This window comes from Staurois parvus, unplaced genomic scaffold, assembly GCF_062004578.1.
Source record: "Staurois parvus isolate SC_StPar_1 unplaced genomic scaffold, SC_StPar_1.0 ptg000709l, whole genome shotgun sequence".
Lineage (NCBI taxonomy): Eukaryota > Metazoa > Chordata > Amphibia > Anura > Ranidae > Staurois > Staurois parvus.
This window is the reverse complement of record NW_028318505.1, coordinates 1,023,821-1,044,041: the sequence shown is the minus strand read 5'-3', so window position 1 is coordinate 1,044,041 and position 20,221 is coordinate 1,023,821. Positions and strand designations below refer to the sequence as shown.

Below are 20,221 nucleotides of genomic sequence, written 5' to 3'. Positions count from 1 at the left end.
CTGGTAAATGCCACTTGTAATCGGGCCTTGTGCGGGATCAAGATGGGAGGGACCACCGCTGCACGGCTCCGGTTTCCGGGGCCCGATATCCATTTCCAGCCTAATACTGTTATTCTTATTGTAAGAGGGGCGAGCGTCCGCAGAATATCACAGCGAAGGTTATTTAAAGGATCTGTACCACTCAGAGATACACTAACCTCTAACCTCACACATAGTACAGTGACAGGCACAGAAACCGCTTACCGCCACCCTTTCCATCCATCGCCCCGGGAGCTTTAATTAGATGCAGAGAAAAGTGCGTCCACCAGCGGGGAAGGATTTGTGTCCGGTCTGCGCCAATGTGATGGAAAGTTCTAGGTATAGCTTCAAAAAAATGGCAGAAAGGACTCCTGATGCAGTCCAGCTGTAAAAAAAAAAAATCCTATTTTTTTTTTTTGTTTGTTTGTTTTAAACCGATAATAGATGTTGTCAACCTTTTTTGTTACAACAAAAGTGCATCTAAACCTAATGCAGGCCATAGACGGCTCGAAAACCAGGCGATTTTTCGTGCGATAAACAAAACATCGGTCGTTCGTTAAACCGACGTAACCACCAATTATTGCGAAAATCGGCCGACCAAGTCATAAAATCGTGACCTATAACAGGAAATGATGTCATTTTTCAGGTCACGGCTCATGCGCATATTTTTTTTGTAAAAACGATCGTACGATTTGACCATCATTGACGCGAAAATCAGCCGTTTTCCACAAATTTTCCAACATGACCGATAATCCAAAAAGTGGAAAAAACGCAAAAACTGTTCGATGAATCAACCCACTAACAGTGCGAAAATCGTCCGATTAATCTTTCGGATACACCAGCGCAGTCAGTTCCAGGTATTCAAATGGACCCGGTACACCAGCGCAGTCAGTTCCAGGTATTCAAATGGACCCGGTACACCAGCGCAGTCAGTTCAAGGTATTCAAATGGACCCGGTACACCAGCGCAGTCAGTTCCAGGTATTCAAATGGACCCGGTACACCAGCGCAGTCAGTTCCAGGTATTCAAATGGACCTGGTACACCAGCGCAGTCAGTTCCAGGTATTCAAATGGACCCGGTACACCAGCGCAGTCAGTTCCAGGTATTCAAATGGACCCGGTACACCAGCGCAGTCAGTTCCAGGTATTCAAATGGACCCGGTACACCAGCGCAGTCAGTTCCAGGTATTCAAATGGACCCGGTACACCAGCGCAGTCAGTTCCAGGTATTCAAATGGACTCGGTACACCAGCGCAGTCAGTTCCAGGTATTCAAATGGACCCGGTACACCAGCGCAGTCAGTTACAGGTATTCAAATGGACCCGGTACACCAGCGCAGTCAGTTACAGGTATTCAAATGGACCCGGTACACCAGCGCAGTCAGTTCCAGGTATTCAAATGGACTCGGTACACCAGCGAGGCAGGCCAGGTATTCAAATGGACCCGGTACACCAGCGCAGTCAGTTCCAGGTATTCAAATGGACCCGGTACACCAGCGCAGTCAGTTCCAGGTATTCAAATGGACCCGGTACACCAGCGCAGTCAGTTACAGGTATTCAAATGGACCCGGTACACCAGCGCAGTCAGTTCCAGGTATTCAAATGGACCCGGTACACCAGCGCAGTCAGTTCCAGGTATTCAAATGGACCCGGTACACCAGCGCAGTCAGTTCCAGGTTTCGCGTGAAGGAAACAATGGTAGAACGCACCGCATTACACTCATGATGGGATCCATAGTGACTACAACCAGAAGAGACAGGTCATCTCCACACATACTGCTCTCTCTGCTTCTGCTCTCTCTATTCCTCTCAAAATGTCTGAAATAGTTAATTTTTTACTATTTTTCAGTGCATTCTGGGCCTTTGGGAAGGTCTCCTGAGGTCATCTTTTAAAAACGCTTCTAAACGCGAGTGCGCATAAATGCGGCTAAACTGAAGTTTTTTTAACCTACGTTTTCCAGCAGTCAGTTTCCATCGTTCAGAAGAGTTTTCCAAACGCCCCGTGTACATGAGCTCTTAGCTGTAAAAACGATCTAACGCGGTAAATCATGGCAAACCAGCGTTTTTGGACTTTTTTTGACTAAAAATAAAATTTTTTTTTTGGTCAAAAAAAATAAAAAACGCGGCTAAACGCTGATACAAAAACGCTAAAAAATGCTGAAAAACTCCGGTTTTTAACGTGACTTTACACAGCTAATGTTACCAGTGTTATTAAAACGCCCCGTGTGCGTGGAGCCTTTGATACAAATGTGCTTCGCTGGTACTTTGTTCTACTACCACTATGGTTAGAGGTTGGAATCTTTGATAACTTGACAATATGCTACCTGCCCCTCTAGGTGGTTGTTAGTCACTATATGCTTCTTTATTTGACCGACCTGTGATAACCTGGATAACCATTGTCTCCCTTTTGAATACAATCTCCTGTTACACTGGTGATAACCTGAGATTGTGACTCTGATTTTGTTGACATTTCAATTTTCTGTAATTCCTATTTTCAATTAAAATATTGGAAATTAAACTGATACAAATGGAAGAGAGCTTGTTCTTTGGGGGGAAAAAACAACAGACTTACTGGCTGGATCACCAGATGAAAATAAAGTAGGATAAAGCCTAAAAAAAAAAAAGAAAGAAAACGAATGCCCCCGTCGCATCTATGAATTGGTAAACTGCAATACAATAAATGTTCGCTTTTGGGTTTAATACTGCTTTGTGAAGGATTGGATAGTCAGGGTTCATCACATGGAAAAAAGGATTGGATAGTCAGGGTCCGTCACATGGAAAAAAGGATTGGATAGTCAGGGTCCGTCACATGGAAAAAAGGATTGGATAGTCAGGGTCCATCACATGGAAAAAAGGATTGGATAGTCGGGGTCCGTCACATGGAAAAAAGGATTGGATAGTCAGGGTCCATCACATGGAAAAAAGGATTGGATAGTCGGGGTCCGTCACATGGAAAAAAGGATTGGATAGTCGGGGTCCATCACATGAAAAGAATCGCTCAAAATAAGGCTTTTATACATTTATTGTTTCTCATTTCTTTTATTGATTATTATTGATCATCCATTCTGATTCTGTACAATGATCTAACTCTTAGATTGTGAGCTCCAAGGGGCAGGGCCCACCTAACCCTCTTGTATTGAACTGTTTTGTCTCCCTTTATTTTGTAAAGCGCTGAGCAAACTGTTGGCGCTATATTTATTTATTTCAGGTACTTATATATCGCCATCAATTTACACAGCGCTGTACATATATATATATTGTACAGTCACATCAGTCCCTAACCCTCAAGGGGTGTACAATCTAAGGTCCCTAATTCACATTCATACATACACGTACTAGGGATAATTTACACAGGATCCAATTAACCTACCAGCATGTCTTTGGAGTGTGGGAGGAAACCGGAGTACCTGGAGGAAACCCACGCAGGCACAGGGAGAACATGCAAATTTCAGGCAGGTGGTGCCATGGTTGGGATTCGAACCAACGACCCGAGTACTGCCAGGTGGAAGTGCTAACCATTTAGCCACTGTGCTGCCTTTCACTCTTCGGAATTAAGTCCTAAACCAGGACTGCCATTAGAAACCATGAGGTCCTATTGAGTCTACTTGACACCCCCTGCCCCCAGCTCTTTCTGAGGTGCACTATGAACCCGCACAGGACAACCACTAAGGATTCTGGGAAGGTGTTGTGTTTGGAATGACTTTGAAAGTTGACCCATGTGCACTAGACTTCTGAACACAGAAGGCGGTGGGTCTAGTCATAGGACGTATGGCGCCTGGATGAATGCTTGTGACATTCGTCCAATTAATGATTAAAAAATAGACCCCCAAAGTGTCAGTAGGTGAATCAAAAAATATATAAAGATATTTTTTATTTCAGGTACTTATATAGCGCCATCAATTTACGCAGCACTTTACATATATATTGTACATTCACATCAGTCCCTAACCCTCAAGGGGTGTACAATCTAAGGTCCCTAACTCACATTCATACATACACATACTAGGGCCAATTTACACAGGAGCCAATTCACTTACCAGCATGTCTTTTGGAGTGTGGGAGGAAACCGGAGTACTTGGAGGAAACCCACGCAGGCACAGGGAGAACATGCAAACTCCAGGCAGGAGGTGCCACGGCTGGGATTCGAACCAACGACCTGAGTACTGCCAGGCGGAATTGCTAACCACTTAGCCACTGTGCCGCCCATCTAATTGTTAGTATATAAGTATGTATGTATGTATATGTGTGTATATATATATGTGTGTGTGTGTGTGTGTGTGTGTGTATATGTATGTATGTATATGTATATATATATATATATATATATATATATATATATATATATATATATATACACAGAGAGAGAGATCTCCAGCAATTGACACCTGTTGCCTCCAATGGCAGCATGCACAGAAATACAAAGCAGCATGTCCTTGCTGGCAGGAGAGAGACCTGTGCTGTTTACAAACAGGTCTCTCTCCTGTCAGTTCTACATGGCAATTCCCGGGTGCCAGTGGAGAATCTCCAGCTAGGACCTGGAGATTGACATCCCTAGGCGCCAATGGCGGCGCGTGTGCCCCCTACCTGAAAATGCAAATCCTGTGTATGTGTGTGTGTGTATATGTGTATATATGTATATGTATATATATATATATATATATATATATATACACAAATCCTGTATAATAATAATAATAACTATCTTTTTAAATATCTGTTTCCCCCAAAACGCAGGATTCTGGAGCTGTTCGCTCAGGTGGAGAATTCTCTGGATGCGTTTTTGGAGCTCAGACAACACCTGAAGAATTTACAGGTCAGCGTCCATATTGACTCTTCTTGTTGAATGACCTATCCCTCCCGCAGGCCGCTGCCCATGTGTATGACCTATTGCTGTATTCCCCTGAGCAAAAAGTCCTGAGCCAGCAGTGGAAATACCCCGGGCCGCGGCGTGCTGGACATGTGTGCTCCTCTTACCCTAATTTAGGAGGAAGCTCTTTTAACGGGCCTTAACAGTTAACAACACATGCTGTGACATTTTACAGCAGCCGGCAATATGCCCCCGTATGAATTTCATGGGTGACACTTGCACCGCTAGCTGGGTGGCTTGTACAGTTTTCAGTCCGGGGGCTTCAACACAAATATTTATGTGGCATGAAAGCTGTATTGTTTTGCCAAAGATTATCGCTTGTGACACAGTTGGTAAAACTTGAGACGATGCGAGGATGGGCCACTGAAATGGGGCTGTGAGTCCAGCAAAAGCCTGGAGTGAGTCTAGCCGGGAGACGGACGTGTTCTCAGTAGTAGAGGGCAGAGTCAGCATGTTCCCTTTTCTCATTTAGTTGTTACAGGGATTTATATAGCGCCAGCAATTTACATTCTGTACATTCACATCAGTCCCTGGAGCTTACAATCTAAGGCAGCGTTTCTACATCGATTTTCAGTTGCGGCTCCCTTTACAATTTATGCAAAATCTCGAAGTGCCCCTAGACCAGTGTTTCTCAACTCCAGTCCTCGTGGACCCCCAACAGGTCATGTTTTCAGGATTTCCCTCAGATGAAACAGCTGTGGTAATTACTAAGGCAGTGAAACTGATCAAATCACCTGTGCAAAATAATGGAAATCCTGAAAACATGACCTGTTGGGGGTCCATGAGGACTGGAGTTGAGAAACACTGCCCTAGACTGAGATTGAAATAAATGTAAACGTTCTCTATCAATGGGAAACCTGAGCCGGGGACAATCCACAACCACCTTGGTGGAATCAACAAATATTATACACCCACTTCCCTCCTTCCTTTCACATCAGGAGGCTCCTCTACACGTCAGGAGTCCCTCTTTATATCAGGTGCCCTCCTTTACGTCAGGCACCCCCTCCCTTCACTTCAAGAGTCTCGCCTGTACATCAGGAGTCTTGTCCTTACCTTTATATCGGGAGCCCCTCCTTCACGTCAGAAGTGCCCCCTTTATGTCAGGTGCTCCCCCTTTGTCAGGCGCTCCCTCTTTTATGTCAGGTGCCCCCCTTTACGTCAGGCGCCCCCCTCTTCACGTCAAGAGTCTCGTCTTTACATCAGGAGTCTTGCCCTTGCCTTTACATCGGGAGCCCCTCCTTCACGTCAGGCGCCCCCCCCCCCCTTTACGTCAGGCGCCCCCCCCCTTTACGTCAGGCGCCCCCCTTTTATGTCACGTGCCCCCCCTCCTGTACTTCAGGCATCCCCCTTTACGTCAGGCACCCCTCTTCATGTCAAGAGTCTCGCCTTTACATTAGGAGTCTTGCCCTTGCCTTTACATTGGGAGACCCTCCTTCACATCAGAAGTGTCCCCTTTATGTCAGGCCAACCCCCCCCCTTTATGTCAGGCACCCCCCTCTTCACGTTAAGAGTCTCGCCTTTACATCAGGAGTCTTGCCCTTGCCTTTACATTAGGAGCCCCTCCTTCACATCAGAAGTGTCCCCTTTATGTCAGGTGCCCCCCCTTTACATCAGGCGCCCCCCCCCCTTTACGTCAGGTGCCCCCCCCCCCCCCCTTCACGTCAAGAGTCTCACCTTTATATCAGGAGTCTTGCCCTTGCCTTTACATCAGGATCCCCTCCCCTTCACGTCCGAAGTGTCCCCTTTACATCAGGTGCCCCCCCCTTTGTCAGGCTCCCCCCCCCCCCCCTTTCACATCAAGAGGCATCTATCACATCAGAGCCACCTCATACATTGGAGGCCCGCTATACATGAGAGCACACCCTGATTCTGGGCAAACTGGGCCAATTCTCATGGTACCCTGGGGCAAACCAGATGGCACCCCTAGGTGCCCCTTGGCAGCATGGTTAAGAAACACTGATCTAAAGTGGCTACCTCATATAAACATACATACCTGGGCCAATTTAGACAGGAACAAATTAAAGCGGACCTTCACCCCCCCCCCCCCCACAAAACCGCTTATTTTTGCCTGCGTCAACCACCTCATTCTCCCAAATTGGATTTTTAGAAGAAAATTTATTTATGTTTTTAATCATTTTGTATTGCACCCAGCACTTCCTTTTACCTCTCCTAGGTGTAGAATGACGTTCCACCGTGCCGCCTCCTGGAATGTCCATGTCACAGATTCCACTAAGCAACAAACAAGAGATCCCTGTGCTCAAATCCATACAGCTAGTGCATGCATTTATCCATCAGGTGCTAAAGGGGTGTAACCACATTAAATCTAGAAATTCTGAAGGGCCCTCTGCACACTGGTATATACCCTTTCAAGCAAACTATGCAACAAATAGGGATATTTGGTTCACACATATTGCAATACATGTTTAAGCTGGCCAACTGCGTCATAGTAATCCCTCTCTGGCCAGTCCCTACTCTGCCCTGCCTACACAAGTATACCAGTGTGCAGAGGGTCCTTCAGAATTTCTAGAGTTAATGTGGTTACACCCCTTTAGCACCTGATGGATAAATGCATGCACTAGCTGTATGGATTTGAGCACAGGGATCTCTTGTTTGTTGTATTGTTGGGTCAGTAGCCAGACCTGAACCTTGTAGCTCTCCCCATTGTGTCTTTTCCCCTATGTTAGCATTGTGTCCACAGTAGCACTTGTGTAGGCAGAGCAGAGTAGGACTGGCCAGAGAGGGATGACTTTGACGCAGTTGGCCAGTTTAAACATGTATTGCAATATGTGTGAACCAAATATCCCTATTTGTTGCATAGTTTGCTTGAAAGGGTATATACCAGTGTGCAGAGGGTCCTTCAGAATTTCTAGATTCCACTAAGCCGTCTTACTCACAGAGGCATGCAGCTGGATTCCAAAATTGTGTTGATGCAGGGCTTCGGCTCCCAGCAGAGTCTTGAGGCAAATCTGCACATGTGCGGTGGCTTTCCTGTGCATGTGCAAAGACTGAGCGAGTATAGAAGTCCCAGATATCAGCGTGTTTGCGTATGCACGGGAAACCTCAACACGTGCACAGATGTGCTGCAGGGACCTGAAAGCTGAGCAGAGCTTTTCAGCACATCTGTGCACGTGCCAGGTTATCAAAAATGGCGGTGCTGGAGGATGGGGGGGGGGGCAACATTATCGGGGACTGCAGTTCTTTTTTACCTTGTCAGCATGTCTTTGGAGTGTGGGAGGAAAACAGAGTACATGGAGGATACCCATGCAAGCACAGGGGTAATATGCAAACTCCATGCAGATAATATCATAGTTGATAATATAAAGTTGATCCAGGGAATATCCGATTGCCTCTCGGGGGATCAGGAAGGAATTTCTATCCCAGCAGGAGCAAATTGGATTGTGCTTTGCTGGGTTTTTTTGCCTTCCTCTGGATCAACTGTGGGTGTAGGATTATAACTTTTTTTTTTTTTTTATGGTTGAACTTGATGGACTTTTGTCTTTTTTCAGCCAGACTAACTATGTAACCTTAGCCTAGGCAAAGTCTCTGACTGGAGCTCAAGGTCTGCTTTTATTTGGTAAAAAGTACATTTTTTTTTTTTTACTGTTGCTGTATATTGTGACATGTCAAGAAATTACAGGCGTACCTCGGTTTATGAACGCCTCGGTTAACGTAATTTTGGTTTACAAATGAAAATAATGCCTCGTTTACTAATTTTTTTCGCAATACGAATGGGTTCATTGGTTTTCAATGCATTTATGAAAAAAATTTTTAATCATGTCCCTGTACAGTATTTATGCCTTTAAAGTGCACTTTATAAAGAGTTTTGAACAAATAAAGACTTTTTTTTTTTCTCTTTATTTTTTTTTTTTTTTTTTACTTTTTTCTGACCTCCAGAACGGATTAAATGGTTTTCAATGCATTCCTATGGGAAACTGCATTTCAGTTTACGAATTTTTCACAATAAGAAAAGTCCCGCAGAACGAATTAAATTTGTAAACCGAGGTACGCCTGTATTAATTGCAGACAAGTTGTTAAAAGGAAACGTAGATATTCGCCAGCACACCAAGGTTCCAAAAAGATCACGTCACAAAAGAGAGTGCGACATTTCAGTGCCGCACAGGACCCCTTCACATGCCTGACGAAGGGGTTCTGTGCGGCTCCGAAACATTGCACTTTGTGATGTGATCTTTTTGGGATAAAAACCTTTTTTTGGACCTTGGTGCGCTGGCAAATATCTATGTTTCCTTTTAACAACTTATTCGCCAGCACACCAAGGTCCAAAAAATGTTTTTTATCCCAAAAAGATCACATCACAAAGTGCAATGTTTCGGATCCGCGCAGGACCCCCCTTCGTCAGGCATGTGAAGGGGTCCTGTGCGGGTCTGAAACGTTGCACTTTTTGTGATGTGATCTTTTTGGAATTAAAACCTTTTTTGGACCATATTGGAGATCCGTGGTGTGCTGGAGAATGTTTGCTTATGTTGTTCCCAGCTGTTAGTGGCTACAGCACCCTCCATTGATGAGCCGTACTTCCAGGAATGTGCGCAAAGGGAATATAGTTCTAAGTTGTAAAAGGTCCGCTTCAAAATGTTTGAATAAAACGGATCCCTTCTGCATTTCGATGCATTTATTTTGGCATGTGCACTGATTTGTATGTGTCGGCTTCATTTCTGTGACCGTGCTCCGCATAAAGAGGAATGTTTTATTAACATTTCCCGGCGATCACTGTAGCATTGCAATGCCTCCACCAGCGGGGTCAAAGGACATCATTCATATAGATTCCCTTTCAAAGACGGTGATGTCCCATAATTGTGAATGTAGTGACATAAATAATTACATAGATATCAATCACATATTATTTCGCCGAGTGCTCGACAGAAATCAGAGGAGCCTTTAGTGGGGTGTCACTTTGTATTACTAGCATCTATTAATAAGGATTTCTCCTCCTATGTCATTCCTAATTCCAAAGGATAATGATTTGGATCCATCCATGCTCCTCATCCCATTCAGAAATACTCCAATTAGGGAACTTCTTTTATGGATTTTTAAGGTGCCAAAAACAAAGAATTATATTACAATAAAAATGTATTTATAGTGACTATAAAAATGAATTTATAGTAAATAATGAAATCACAGGAGAATATATAAAACATATAAATATGCAGGGCTTTTTTTCTGCAGGAATGCGGGGGGAACGCAATTCCGGCACCTCCAACACTGAATGTATGTTATGGCAAGGGGAGCCGGCACCTCCAGCACTGAATGTATGTTATGGCCAGGGGAGCCGGCACCTCCAGCACTGAATGTATGTTATGGCAAGGGGAGCCGGCACCTCCAGCACTGAATGTATGTTATGGCAAGGGGAGCCGGCACCTCCAACACTGAATGTATGTTATGGCAAGGGGAGCCGGCACCTCCAGCACTGAATGTATGTTATGGCAAGGGGCACTGGGGTGTGCTAGAAGGTCTATTGATGCTGGATGCTGGGGGATCTATTGTCACTGGAAGGGGATCTATTTTTGCATGGAGGTCTATTGTTGCTGGTGGGGGGGCTGTCATTTATAAAGGGGGGGGTCAGTTGCTGCTAGAAGGGATCTACCGTTGACGGTGGAGTCTATTGTTGCTGGCTGCTGGGAGATCTGTTGTTGCTGCTAGAAGGGATCTACTATTGAGGGAGGGGTCTATTGTTGCTGGCTGCTGGGAGATCTGTTGTTGCTGCTAGAAGGGTCCTACTGTAGAGGGAGGGGTCTATTGTTGCTGGCTGCTGGGAGATCTGTTGTTGCTGCTAGAAGGGATCTACTGTTGAGGGAGGGGTCTATTGTTGCTGGCTGCTAGGAGATCTGTTGTTGCTGCTGTGGGTCTATTGTTGCTGGCTGCGGGGGATTTATTTTACTGTTTTTCTTGGTATCATTAAAAAATTGCATATAAATTACTTAGCAGCACAACTTGATACTTAGTTTTTTCTGTATTCTCTAAACAGAGCTGTACTGGGAGGTGGGGAGGGGGTGGAGCCAAGAGATGGTGCTCGGATATGGATAGGGGGTGGAGCCAAGAGATGGTGCTTGAAGGTGGGGAGGGGTGGAGCCAAGAAATGGTGCTCCGAGATGGGTAGGGGGTGGAGCCAAGAGATGGTGCTCAGAGGTGGGTGGAGCCAAGAGATGGTGCTCAGAGGTGGGTAAGGGGTGGAGCCAAGAGATGGTGTTCGGAGGTGGGTAGGGGGTGGAGCCAAGAGATGGTGCTCGGAGGTGGGTAGGGGGTGGAGCCAAGAGATAGTGCTCGGAGGTGGGTAGGTGACGGAGACCAGGGGTGACTTAGAAGTAGAGAGTTCCTGTACCTATTCTCTGAGGCAAAAAAAGCCCTGTAAATAGTTTACAATAATTTTGTATAATAAATGTTCAAAAGCCTGCTCATTAATAACCCAATATCTGTGCTAAAAATAAGTAGAATTCCCCCCCCCCCCTTCCCCAACACCTGATCTTTGTGGATAGTCCATTATACCTTTTATATACAGTACGCCCTCAACTACCCAATGCCAATGAATCTTGATATTTTGCATCCGCTCCTTATTTGGGTGTTTAAAAATTGGGATCCTGCCACCTATTAATCCTGAATGGGAGTAAAGGAGAGTATCAGTTGGGGTGGGGCTGTTGATAACCTGTCACCTTATCCTGACTGGGCAAGGTGACATATTGTCCTTAATGAAATTCTGTTCTTCTCCTCCAAATCAGTACCTAACCACTGGAATGTCCATTTGGCTGACAAATTCCCACAAACACACTCCAAACGTTTGTAGAAGCCTTCCTAGAAGAGTAGAGGCTATAGACACAAAGAGGAAGGGGGGGGGGCAACTCCATAATAATGGCCATCTTTTCTAATGTCCCATAAGCTCAGTCAGGCATGATGGTTAGGTGTCCACAAACTTTTTGCTCATATAGTGTTTAAGGGTATCTCATACAGGGTTCAGTGGACCTCTAGGGTTCCTCCAGAGGTTTTAGGGGTTCCTTGAGCTGTGACATTACCCAATGATCTTTTAGAGCAGGGCTTCTGAACTAGGGTTCCTCAAAGGCTTTTAGGGGTTCCTTGAGCAATGAACAATTTCTGTCTCTCATATACATTCCCACTGACAGCAATTTTCTTTTTTTGCTATCTGTAAGGGGGGGGGATTCTTCCCAATGTCCACAAGTGTAAGGAGAATTCTTCCCACTGACCATCATACTAATGAGTGGTAGATATAGTCATTTTTAGCAGGGGTTCCCCGAGACAGGAAAGTTATTTCAAGGGTTCTACGAGACATGAAAATTATTCCAGGGGTTCCACGAGACATGAAAGTGATTCCAGGGGTTCCACGAGACATGAAAGTGATTCCAGGGGTTCCACGAGACATGAAAGTGATTCCAGGGGTTCCACGAGACATGAAAGTGATTCCAGGGGTTCCACGAGACATGAAAGTGATTCCAGAGGTTCCACGAGACATGAAAGTTGTTCCAGGGGTTCCACGAGACATGAAAGTTGTTCCAGGGGTTCCACGAGACATGAAAGTTGTTCCAGGGGTTCCACGAGACATGAAAGTTGTTCCAGGGGTTCCACGAGACATGAAAGTGATTTCAAGGGTTCCTCTGTGTTGAAAAGGTTGCAAAAGGCTGGTATAAGGAATGCCTGTAACTTATTCTCCCTATTCTAGGCTCTAGAGGGCAACAGTGAACTGGCAATTGTTTCTGACAATGAGCATCTAACCCTGGACTTGAGAACAGAAATGCAGAAAACAAAAGTGCTGAGTAAGTGGGAAACAATAAACGTTTATTTTTCTGCATGCAGAAGTGATACTCCTAAAAGTTGGGGGATGAACAGAATGATACTGATGGGCATATTTAACCCTTTTGCTGTCAGAGCCGTTTTTGTCTAAAAACTCATTTTACATGTTACATTTTACAAAACCTGACATATTTTCTGAAAGCAGACACCCTAGAGAATAACCTAACGGTAGTTCCAGTTTTTTTTATGTCACACAATATCACCACAAAGGTCTAGGAAACAAAATTTCAGTAAAAAAAAAACACACTAAAGTGAATTTTAGGGCAAACAAACAAAATAAAGTACCCACATTTTGGTAAAATATAAAAGATGAGGTTGCGCCGAGTAAATAGATACCCAACATGCCAAACCTTAAATTTGAAATGTCGACCAACTCCAGTACCCCATATTTTCTATAGGCGATGCTTCAAACTCCCCTACAGGTCATCAGAGGTTACAGAGGAGGTCTTGTGCTAGAATTATTGCGCTCACTCCAGTGTTCGCACCGATACGTAATCGACGTTTTCACGCATAGGCACCCCCTATGCATTTACCTTTGCATGTACATTTTTTTGGGGGGGGGGGTGTTATGTGCTTAGGTGTAACTTTTTTTTTTTTATATGGCGGGGGGGGGGGGGGGGTACTAGGGGCTGTGGAAGCGATCGGGCGGCAGCTCAGCCACATAACTGCTTCCAACGGACCGGATTGTGTATAAACCCCCCGCTGTCAGGTCCATACCTGGCAGCGAAAGGGTTAAAGGGTTTGTGGATTAATAATAAATGCACATTTTTGCAGGAAAAAAGTGAATTTTTTATTCTCTGTTGTGCAGAGAAATACACAGCAGCATGTTTTTGCTGGCAGGAGAGAGACCGGTGTTGTTTAAACACAGGTCTCTCCCCTGGCAGTGTTACTCAGCCATTGCCGGGTGCTGGTGGGGAATCTCCAGCAATTGACACCTGTTGCCTCCAATGGCAGCGTGCACAGAAATACAAAGCTGTAATGAACCGTCTGGCGGTACCTCTAGCAATCCACGGAATAGGATTCCCCAGAGCGCAGAGTCTAAGTCCCAGTCTGCTTGTTCACCAGGGCCCCTGATGGTGGGGATGGACTTGGAGCAGACAAAGACCAGGTCGCGGCCCCTGAGTACACCCACCCGTGGTAGAGGGATCCGCCAGAGGTATCTGCAGGATGAGAGCCTGATGTGAAGGGGCAGATGGGCCCGAGCAGGACAGATAGATGGATGGATGGCTGAGCCGAAGCTTGGTCAAACGGGCCAGGTCGGTAACCGCGAGGGCAGCGCGGTACAAGGCAGCAGGCAAAGAATGGTCGGGCACACGCCGGGTCAGTAGCAGAAGGTCAGATCCAATGAGGGGCATCCAAGAGAGAGGTCAGGCAAGCCAGGGGTCAGAGCAGGAGAATACAGCACGGTCAGGAACAATCCGGGTCAGCAACGATCAAAATCGCAAAGGATACAGGAGCAGGAACACGGGATAGACCGAACCGCAGCCAGTGTCAGCGCAGAGCAGATTTAAATACCGCACCCTGCGCTGTCATTGGTGCCAGGCAAGCACCCGCGGTCCCGAGTGCGCATGCGCGAGTTCCGTCTCCGCCGCGGCCGGCCAGGACCTAGTGCCCGCACACCAGTGCGAGTCGGCACACTGCGCCACGTCCTACGCCACGGCGGCTCCTGACAAAAGCAGCATGTCCTTGCTGGCAGGAGAGAGACCCTTGTTGTTTACACACAGGTCTCTCCCCTGTCAGTGTTACTCAGCGATTGCCGGGTGCCGGTGGGTAATCTCCGGCAATTGACACCTGTTGCCTCCAATGGCAGCGTGCACAGAAATACAAAGCAGCATGTCCTTGCTGACAGGAGAGAGATCCTTGTTTACACACAGGTCTCTCCCCTGTCAGTGTTACTCAGCAATTGCCGGGTGCCGGTGGGTAATCTCCGGCAATTGACACCTGTTGCCTCCAATGGTAGCGTGCACAGAAATACAAAGCAGCATGTCCTTGCTGACAGGAGAGAGATCCTTGTTGTTTACACACAGGTCTCTCCCCTGTCAGTTCTAAACGGCAATTCCCGGGTGTCGGTGGAGAATCTCCAGCTGGGACCTGGATATTGACATCCCTAGCTGCTAACGGCGGCGCGTGTGCCCCCTACCTGGAAATGCAAATCACGTGTGTATATATACGTGATTTTGCGCAGCCCTCCCGCCCTCTATCAGTACTTCTGCTATAGGGCGGAGGGGAAGCGGTTAATATCGGAGATCCACAAATAAAAATACTTGACTTCATTTACCGTCTCAGACCTTACACCACAGGTGGAGAATAAAGAATAAAGAGGGGGGGGGGTTTTATAGGCATGGGGTTCAGGTATTTGGTAAAGGCATAGATGAGGTATGAGCTATGGGAGTGGGGGGACTGTTATACATCCCCCAGAATTACCTCTACACTGAAAGATACATCTACTGCATGTCCTCCGTCACCAATGTGACCCAGCAAATTGGAAGCTTTCCACCAGCACGTTCCTCCAATCACTGGCTTCACGTGACATCCTGCTGAGAGAGCTCCTTTGTGCGTTTTTTATATTCTAGCATTTTTCCGCATCTCCAGCCCTTAATTGATTATCTGATATTTACATTGTCCGTGTAATGTGAAGCCTTGTGTACAACGTTCACTGAGTACCTGCATGTAGCTCCATATAGTGTAGGCACGTGGAACATTACCTTTGTTTTTCATTTTGTTTAGGAATCGTTACGACTTCTGTCAGTGTTTTCATGTGCGTTTCTTGGTACCTGTTTTGGGGAAATTTTGCCTCAATTTCTTATTATTGCATACGAATGAACACCACTGATAGTCTGATGCTACTGACTGACATTTTGCATTTGGACCTTAACTGCTTCCTGACCGCCCTATAGCAGAACTAGTGCTACAGGGCGGCAGGGCTGCGTGAAATCACGTATGTATATCAGGGGCGGACTGACCATTTGGAAACTCGGGCACTGCCCGAGGACCCGGGGTCAGTAGGGGGCCCCATGAGATGCCCCTGGTACCTTTTTTTCATAGGCTTTTTTGAGTTTGGGCAAGGACACAGGGGCCCCATGATCCCCTATTGCCCGGGGGCCCCATGAGTTGTCAGTCTGCCCCTGGTGTATACAAATGGCGGAATAGATACAGGAATTTTTATTTTTTTCAATACTAGTAATGGCGGCGATCAGCGACTTATAGTGGGACTGCGGCGGGCATTCTGACACTGGGGGGAACTAACTGCCACTGACATCTCCAGTGATACTAATACGGCGATCAGTGCTAATAAAAAGCACCAACACTGTACTAATGGCACTGGGCAGGAAGGGGTTAACATCCGGGGCAATCAAAGGGTTAACGTGTGTGTCGGTTTACTATGTGTGATTTAACTTGTAAGCATGCTGCTTTGTATTGCTCTGATATGCAGAGCAAAACAAAGCAGCATGCTGTTGCTGACAGGGGAGAGATCTATATTGTTTACATAGAGACCTCTCCCCTGTCAGTGTTCCTCGGCGATCACCGGCAGGGAACCTCTGGCCGGGCCCGGTGATCAACACCTGAAGCCGCCGCCGATGGCAGGGCAGCGCGTCCCCTACCCTGAAAAACAAAATCACGTATATATACACCAGGGGCAGACTGAGAACTCATGGGGCCCCTGGGCAATAGGGGATCATGGGGCCCCTGTGTCCTTGCCCAAACTCAAAAAGCCTATGAAAAAGGTACCAGGGGCATCTCATGGGGCCCCCTACTGACCCCGGGTCCTCGGGCAGTGCCCGAGTTTCCAAATGGTCAGTCCGCCCCTGGTCCACCCCTCACATTTTTGTAAATATTTTATTCTATCTTTTCATGTGACAACACTGTGTACCAGGAGTGCAGGATGCTGTGGTGGCACACCGTGAGGTTGTCCCCTCCTTAGGTCCACAACATCCTTCACTTCCAAGTCAGTGCTCAGTCTTCCATGTTGAATGATGCTGGACTTCCCTGGCTCTGGTCATTCCATTCACTGGGACCCCGTTTGTTTTCTCTCTTTCAGTATGTGAAGGAAGAAAAAGGAAAAGGCAGACGCTTTTGGTATAGAGGTAAGAACAACCATGGTCCAGTCATTGGTTATAGTGTCTGAAAGGACAGCATGGAGGTGATTTACTAAAACGGGTGCACACAGAATCTGGTGCAGCTTTTCATAGTAACCAATCGGCTTCCAGGTTTTATTCTCAACGCTTAATTGAACAAGCTGTTGAAGCTGATTGGTTACTGTACTTTTACCAGACCCTTCCTTGTCTTAATGAATAGAGCCAATGATCGGTACCAATCACTGACTCTGGTTTTATTTTTTTGGGGTTTTTTTTTTTTTATTCATTCATAGCTGTGTTTTTACTATGCTTCAGTTTATGAATGAATGGGAAGTTCTGTACAGAGCTATTCCTGTCCATTCATTCTGTGCTGCTAAGGCTGCAGAGGTAGAGGCTGAGGTGTCCTCAATCTCCTTTCTTTGTTTTAAAGGTGAGACATCAGAGATCTGTTTAGACCCCTGATACTTCACCAAAGCCCCCAAACGGCGATTTTAACCCCTTGGTGCCGGCGCCTCCCGGCCCTTTAAGGGTTTCAGAAGCCGGGAGGCGGGGAGGGGTTTTAGGGTCATGTGACCGCTGTGTTTCGCCATCACGGCGGTCACATGATCGGGAAAGGTTCTGATCGAAAGAGGAGATCGGGACCTTTCCGTGAGCAGCCGCCATGTGTGCTGGGAGCATGCAGCGCATATGTTTTACTTAATTGCACCAAATGTGCGGCCGCTCGGCGTCGAGGCCCAGCCACCGGGAGGCCGCACATTTGCGTGCGGCCGGTGCGAAGAGGTTAAAACAAATATAAAGCACAATACAAAAATAAAATATTAAAAAAAATAAAATAACAAAAATTAAAAACCGCTGACAGCAGTGGCGAAACTACAAGGGTCTTGCGCCTGGGCCCTGACATTCCACCACTGTAGGGGAGGACCCCAAGATGGCAGGTAGGGAGCCCGCTGCAGGACAGTAATAAAGTGTCCCACAACGGGAGTAAAGGGCTCTGGGATCAGTGGGAAAGGCCCCCAGCCGGGGAGCCAGGGGGGCCCTTCATTGTTTTTTGCATCAGGGCCCTGAAGGTTCTGGTTACGCCTCTGTGATATTGATGCAGTTGTAGGTGCTTTTTTAATATTTGTTTTTATTTCCTATTAGGCCATTGAGGAATCGGTGAAACTTTGCACATTGCCACTTTGGATTTGGGGTTTGAACACTAATTTGGTTGTCTGCCCCCATACATGGGACTTGGACCTCCTCTGACTTCATCTACAGGTCGTCTCCTACTTTTGTTCCTGTGAGCTTTGTAGCTTCTGACGTGTTTGTATGACTTTAATTGAAGCGCTGATACAAGACCATTGTGGACAACCTTCTGAAAATGCTAGTATCCTGGCCGTCTCTGGCTTAGGTGCTTATTGAATGGGATGCAGACTTCTGTATATAGATGTACATGCCTCACCTGGTGCTCAAGTTGAATCAATTTGATTGGAGTTCTGGAGTCCCACACCATGAAGTTTCAGTTCAGGTCTGCTTAGAAATGCCCTGTAGACTTCTGTTGCCCAGACATCCTGAAAGGACAGGAGATAATAGAGGGCGAGTGGATTCGCACGGCCATGAAATAACCTTTTTACAAAATGAATGTTGCGCTAAGTAAAAGGTTTTAATAAAAATGTAAATGATCCTTAAGCCGGCCATAGATGGAACGAAAGTTGGCCAGTAAAGCAGGGACCGGCCGATAATTAAACCATCTATGGCAGTGGGTTGCGACCCACTTGGGGGTCGAATGACCCTTTCACAGGGGTCGCCTAAGACCATCGTAAAACACATATTTCCGATGTGTAAAGAGCAGCTACTGTGTAGAAAGCAGCTACTGTGTAGAAAGCAGCTACTGTGTAGAAAGCAGCTACTGTGTTGAAAGCAGCTACTGTGTTGAAAGCAGCTACTGTGTTGAAAGCAGCAGTATTGGAGGTAAAACGACACTCATGACTTATAATTACTGGATAAATAATTTTATGGTTGGGGGTCACCACAACATGAGGAACTGTATTAAAGGGTCACGGCATTAGGAAGGTTGAGAACCACTGATCTATGGGCATGCTGGTTGTACCTAAGTCAATCCATCAATCGACTTTGATACAACTAGCCTTTCAGATTTTTTTTACTTGCGATTTCTGCTGGTGGTTATTGCCACTAGCAGTAATCATTGTTTTGCCAGTTTGGAAGGCTCCCCACACCCCCCCGCTGGAAGAATACAGTTGCTCTGCAGGAGGGGTTGCCCTATCAACACTAAATGTACTGATGGGGGAATCGAGTGATTTTCTACGCCTTCACCCCTGGTGGACGGAAATCAAATCATCTATGGGCTGTCTTAGGCTCAACTTCAGTCTCACACAACAAACACTTTTCTCCTGCGCTAGGAAAGGACTCAATAGACCCAATAGGAATGTTCTGGAATTTTCTGGAATATGCACTGCTTGCTGCCCTCAACAGACCGGGGTGGTCCGAATACACTGGATACAAATGGAGAAACAAAAAAAGGGCGCACCGACCTAGTGCATTATCGTTTAAAATAATTTATTAAAGAAACAAAAATAGGTATCATACTCACAATGGACATAATAACACAGGCATGTCAAACTGAACAAGATGTATGATCCAAACAACATCCTAGTCCATACGATGGAACCCTGGATGACCAACTGTCTAACGCATTTCGAGGACACAACCTCTCTGGGTTGGCTCTGAGGAAGAGGTTATGTCCTCGAAACGCGTTAGCCAGTTGGTCATCCAGGGTTCCATCGTATGGACTAGGATGTTGTTTGGATCATACATCTTGTTCAGTTTGACATGCCTGTGTTATTATGTCCATTGTGAGTATGATACCTATTTTTGTTTCTTTAATAAATTATTTTAAACGATAATGCACTAGGTCGGTGCGCCCTTTTTCTGTTTCTCCATTTCACCTTCAGTCTCACCATACAATCAACTTTAGATGTATGTGCAATATGAAGACCTACCTAAACTAGGCAGCACAGTGGCTAAATGGTTAGCACTTCCGCCTGGCAGTACTCAGGTCATTGGCTCAAATCCCAGCCATGGTACCTCCTGCCTGGAGTTTGCATGTTCTCCCTGTGCCTGCGTGGGTTTCCTCCGGGTACTCCGATTTCCTCCCACACTCCAAAGACATGCTGGTAGGTTAATTGGCTCCTGTCTAAATTGTCCCTAGTATGTGTATGTATGAATGTGAGTTAGGGACCTTAGATTGTACCCCCCTTGAGGGTTAGGGACTGATGTGAATGTACAATATATATGTAAAGTGCTGTGTAAATTGATGGCGCTATATAAGTACCTGAAATAAATAAATAAACTATCCAATCCATTTGTATACAATCAGGCAGACCCTTACACAGCACACTTTCTGGTAGATTGAACATTGATAGTACAGTCAGACTGTAAAATGTGTGTTGA

General features: G+C 46.1%; 1 protein-coding gene across 2 annotated transcripts in view; it reads left to right on the top strand.

The window, feature by feature from the left end:
* Positions 1 to 19,303, top strand: part of ITGB3BP (integrin subunit beta 3 binding protein) — a 72,656-nt gene extending 53,353 nt beyond the window's left edge. Inside the window, exons 5-8 of one of the 2 annotated variants that reach the window (XM_089653386.1) lie at positions 4,751 to 4,829; positions 12,565 to 12,658; positions 16,735 to 16,780; positions 17,912 to 19,303. In XM_089653386.1, coding sequence (XP_089509512.1) covers positions 4,751 to 4,829; positions 12,565 to 12,658; positions 16,735 to 16,778 — 217 coding nt within the window. In that variant the 3' untranslated portion in view covers positions 16,779 to 16,780; positions 17,912 to 19,303. Of the gene's footprint in view, positions 1 to 4,750; positions 4,830 to 7,056; positions 7,133 to 12,564; positions 12,659 to 16,734; positions 16,781 to 17,911 lie in introns of those variants that run through there. The other variant, XM_089653387.1, reaches the window with a different exon arrangement.
* The last annotated feature ends 918 nt before the right edge of the window (positions 19,304 to 20,221 follow it).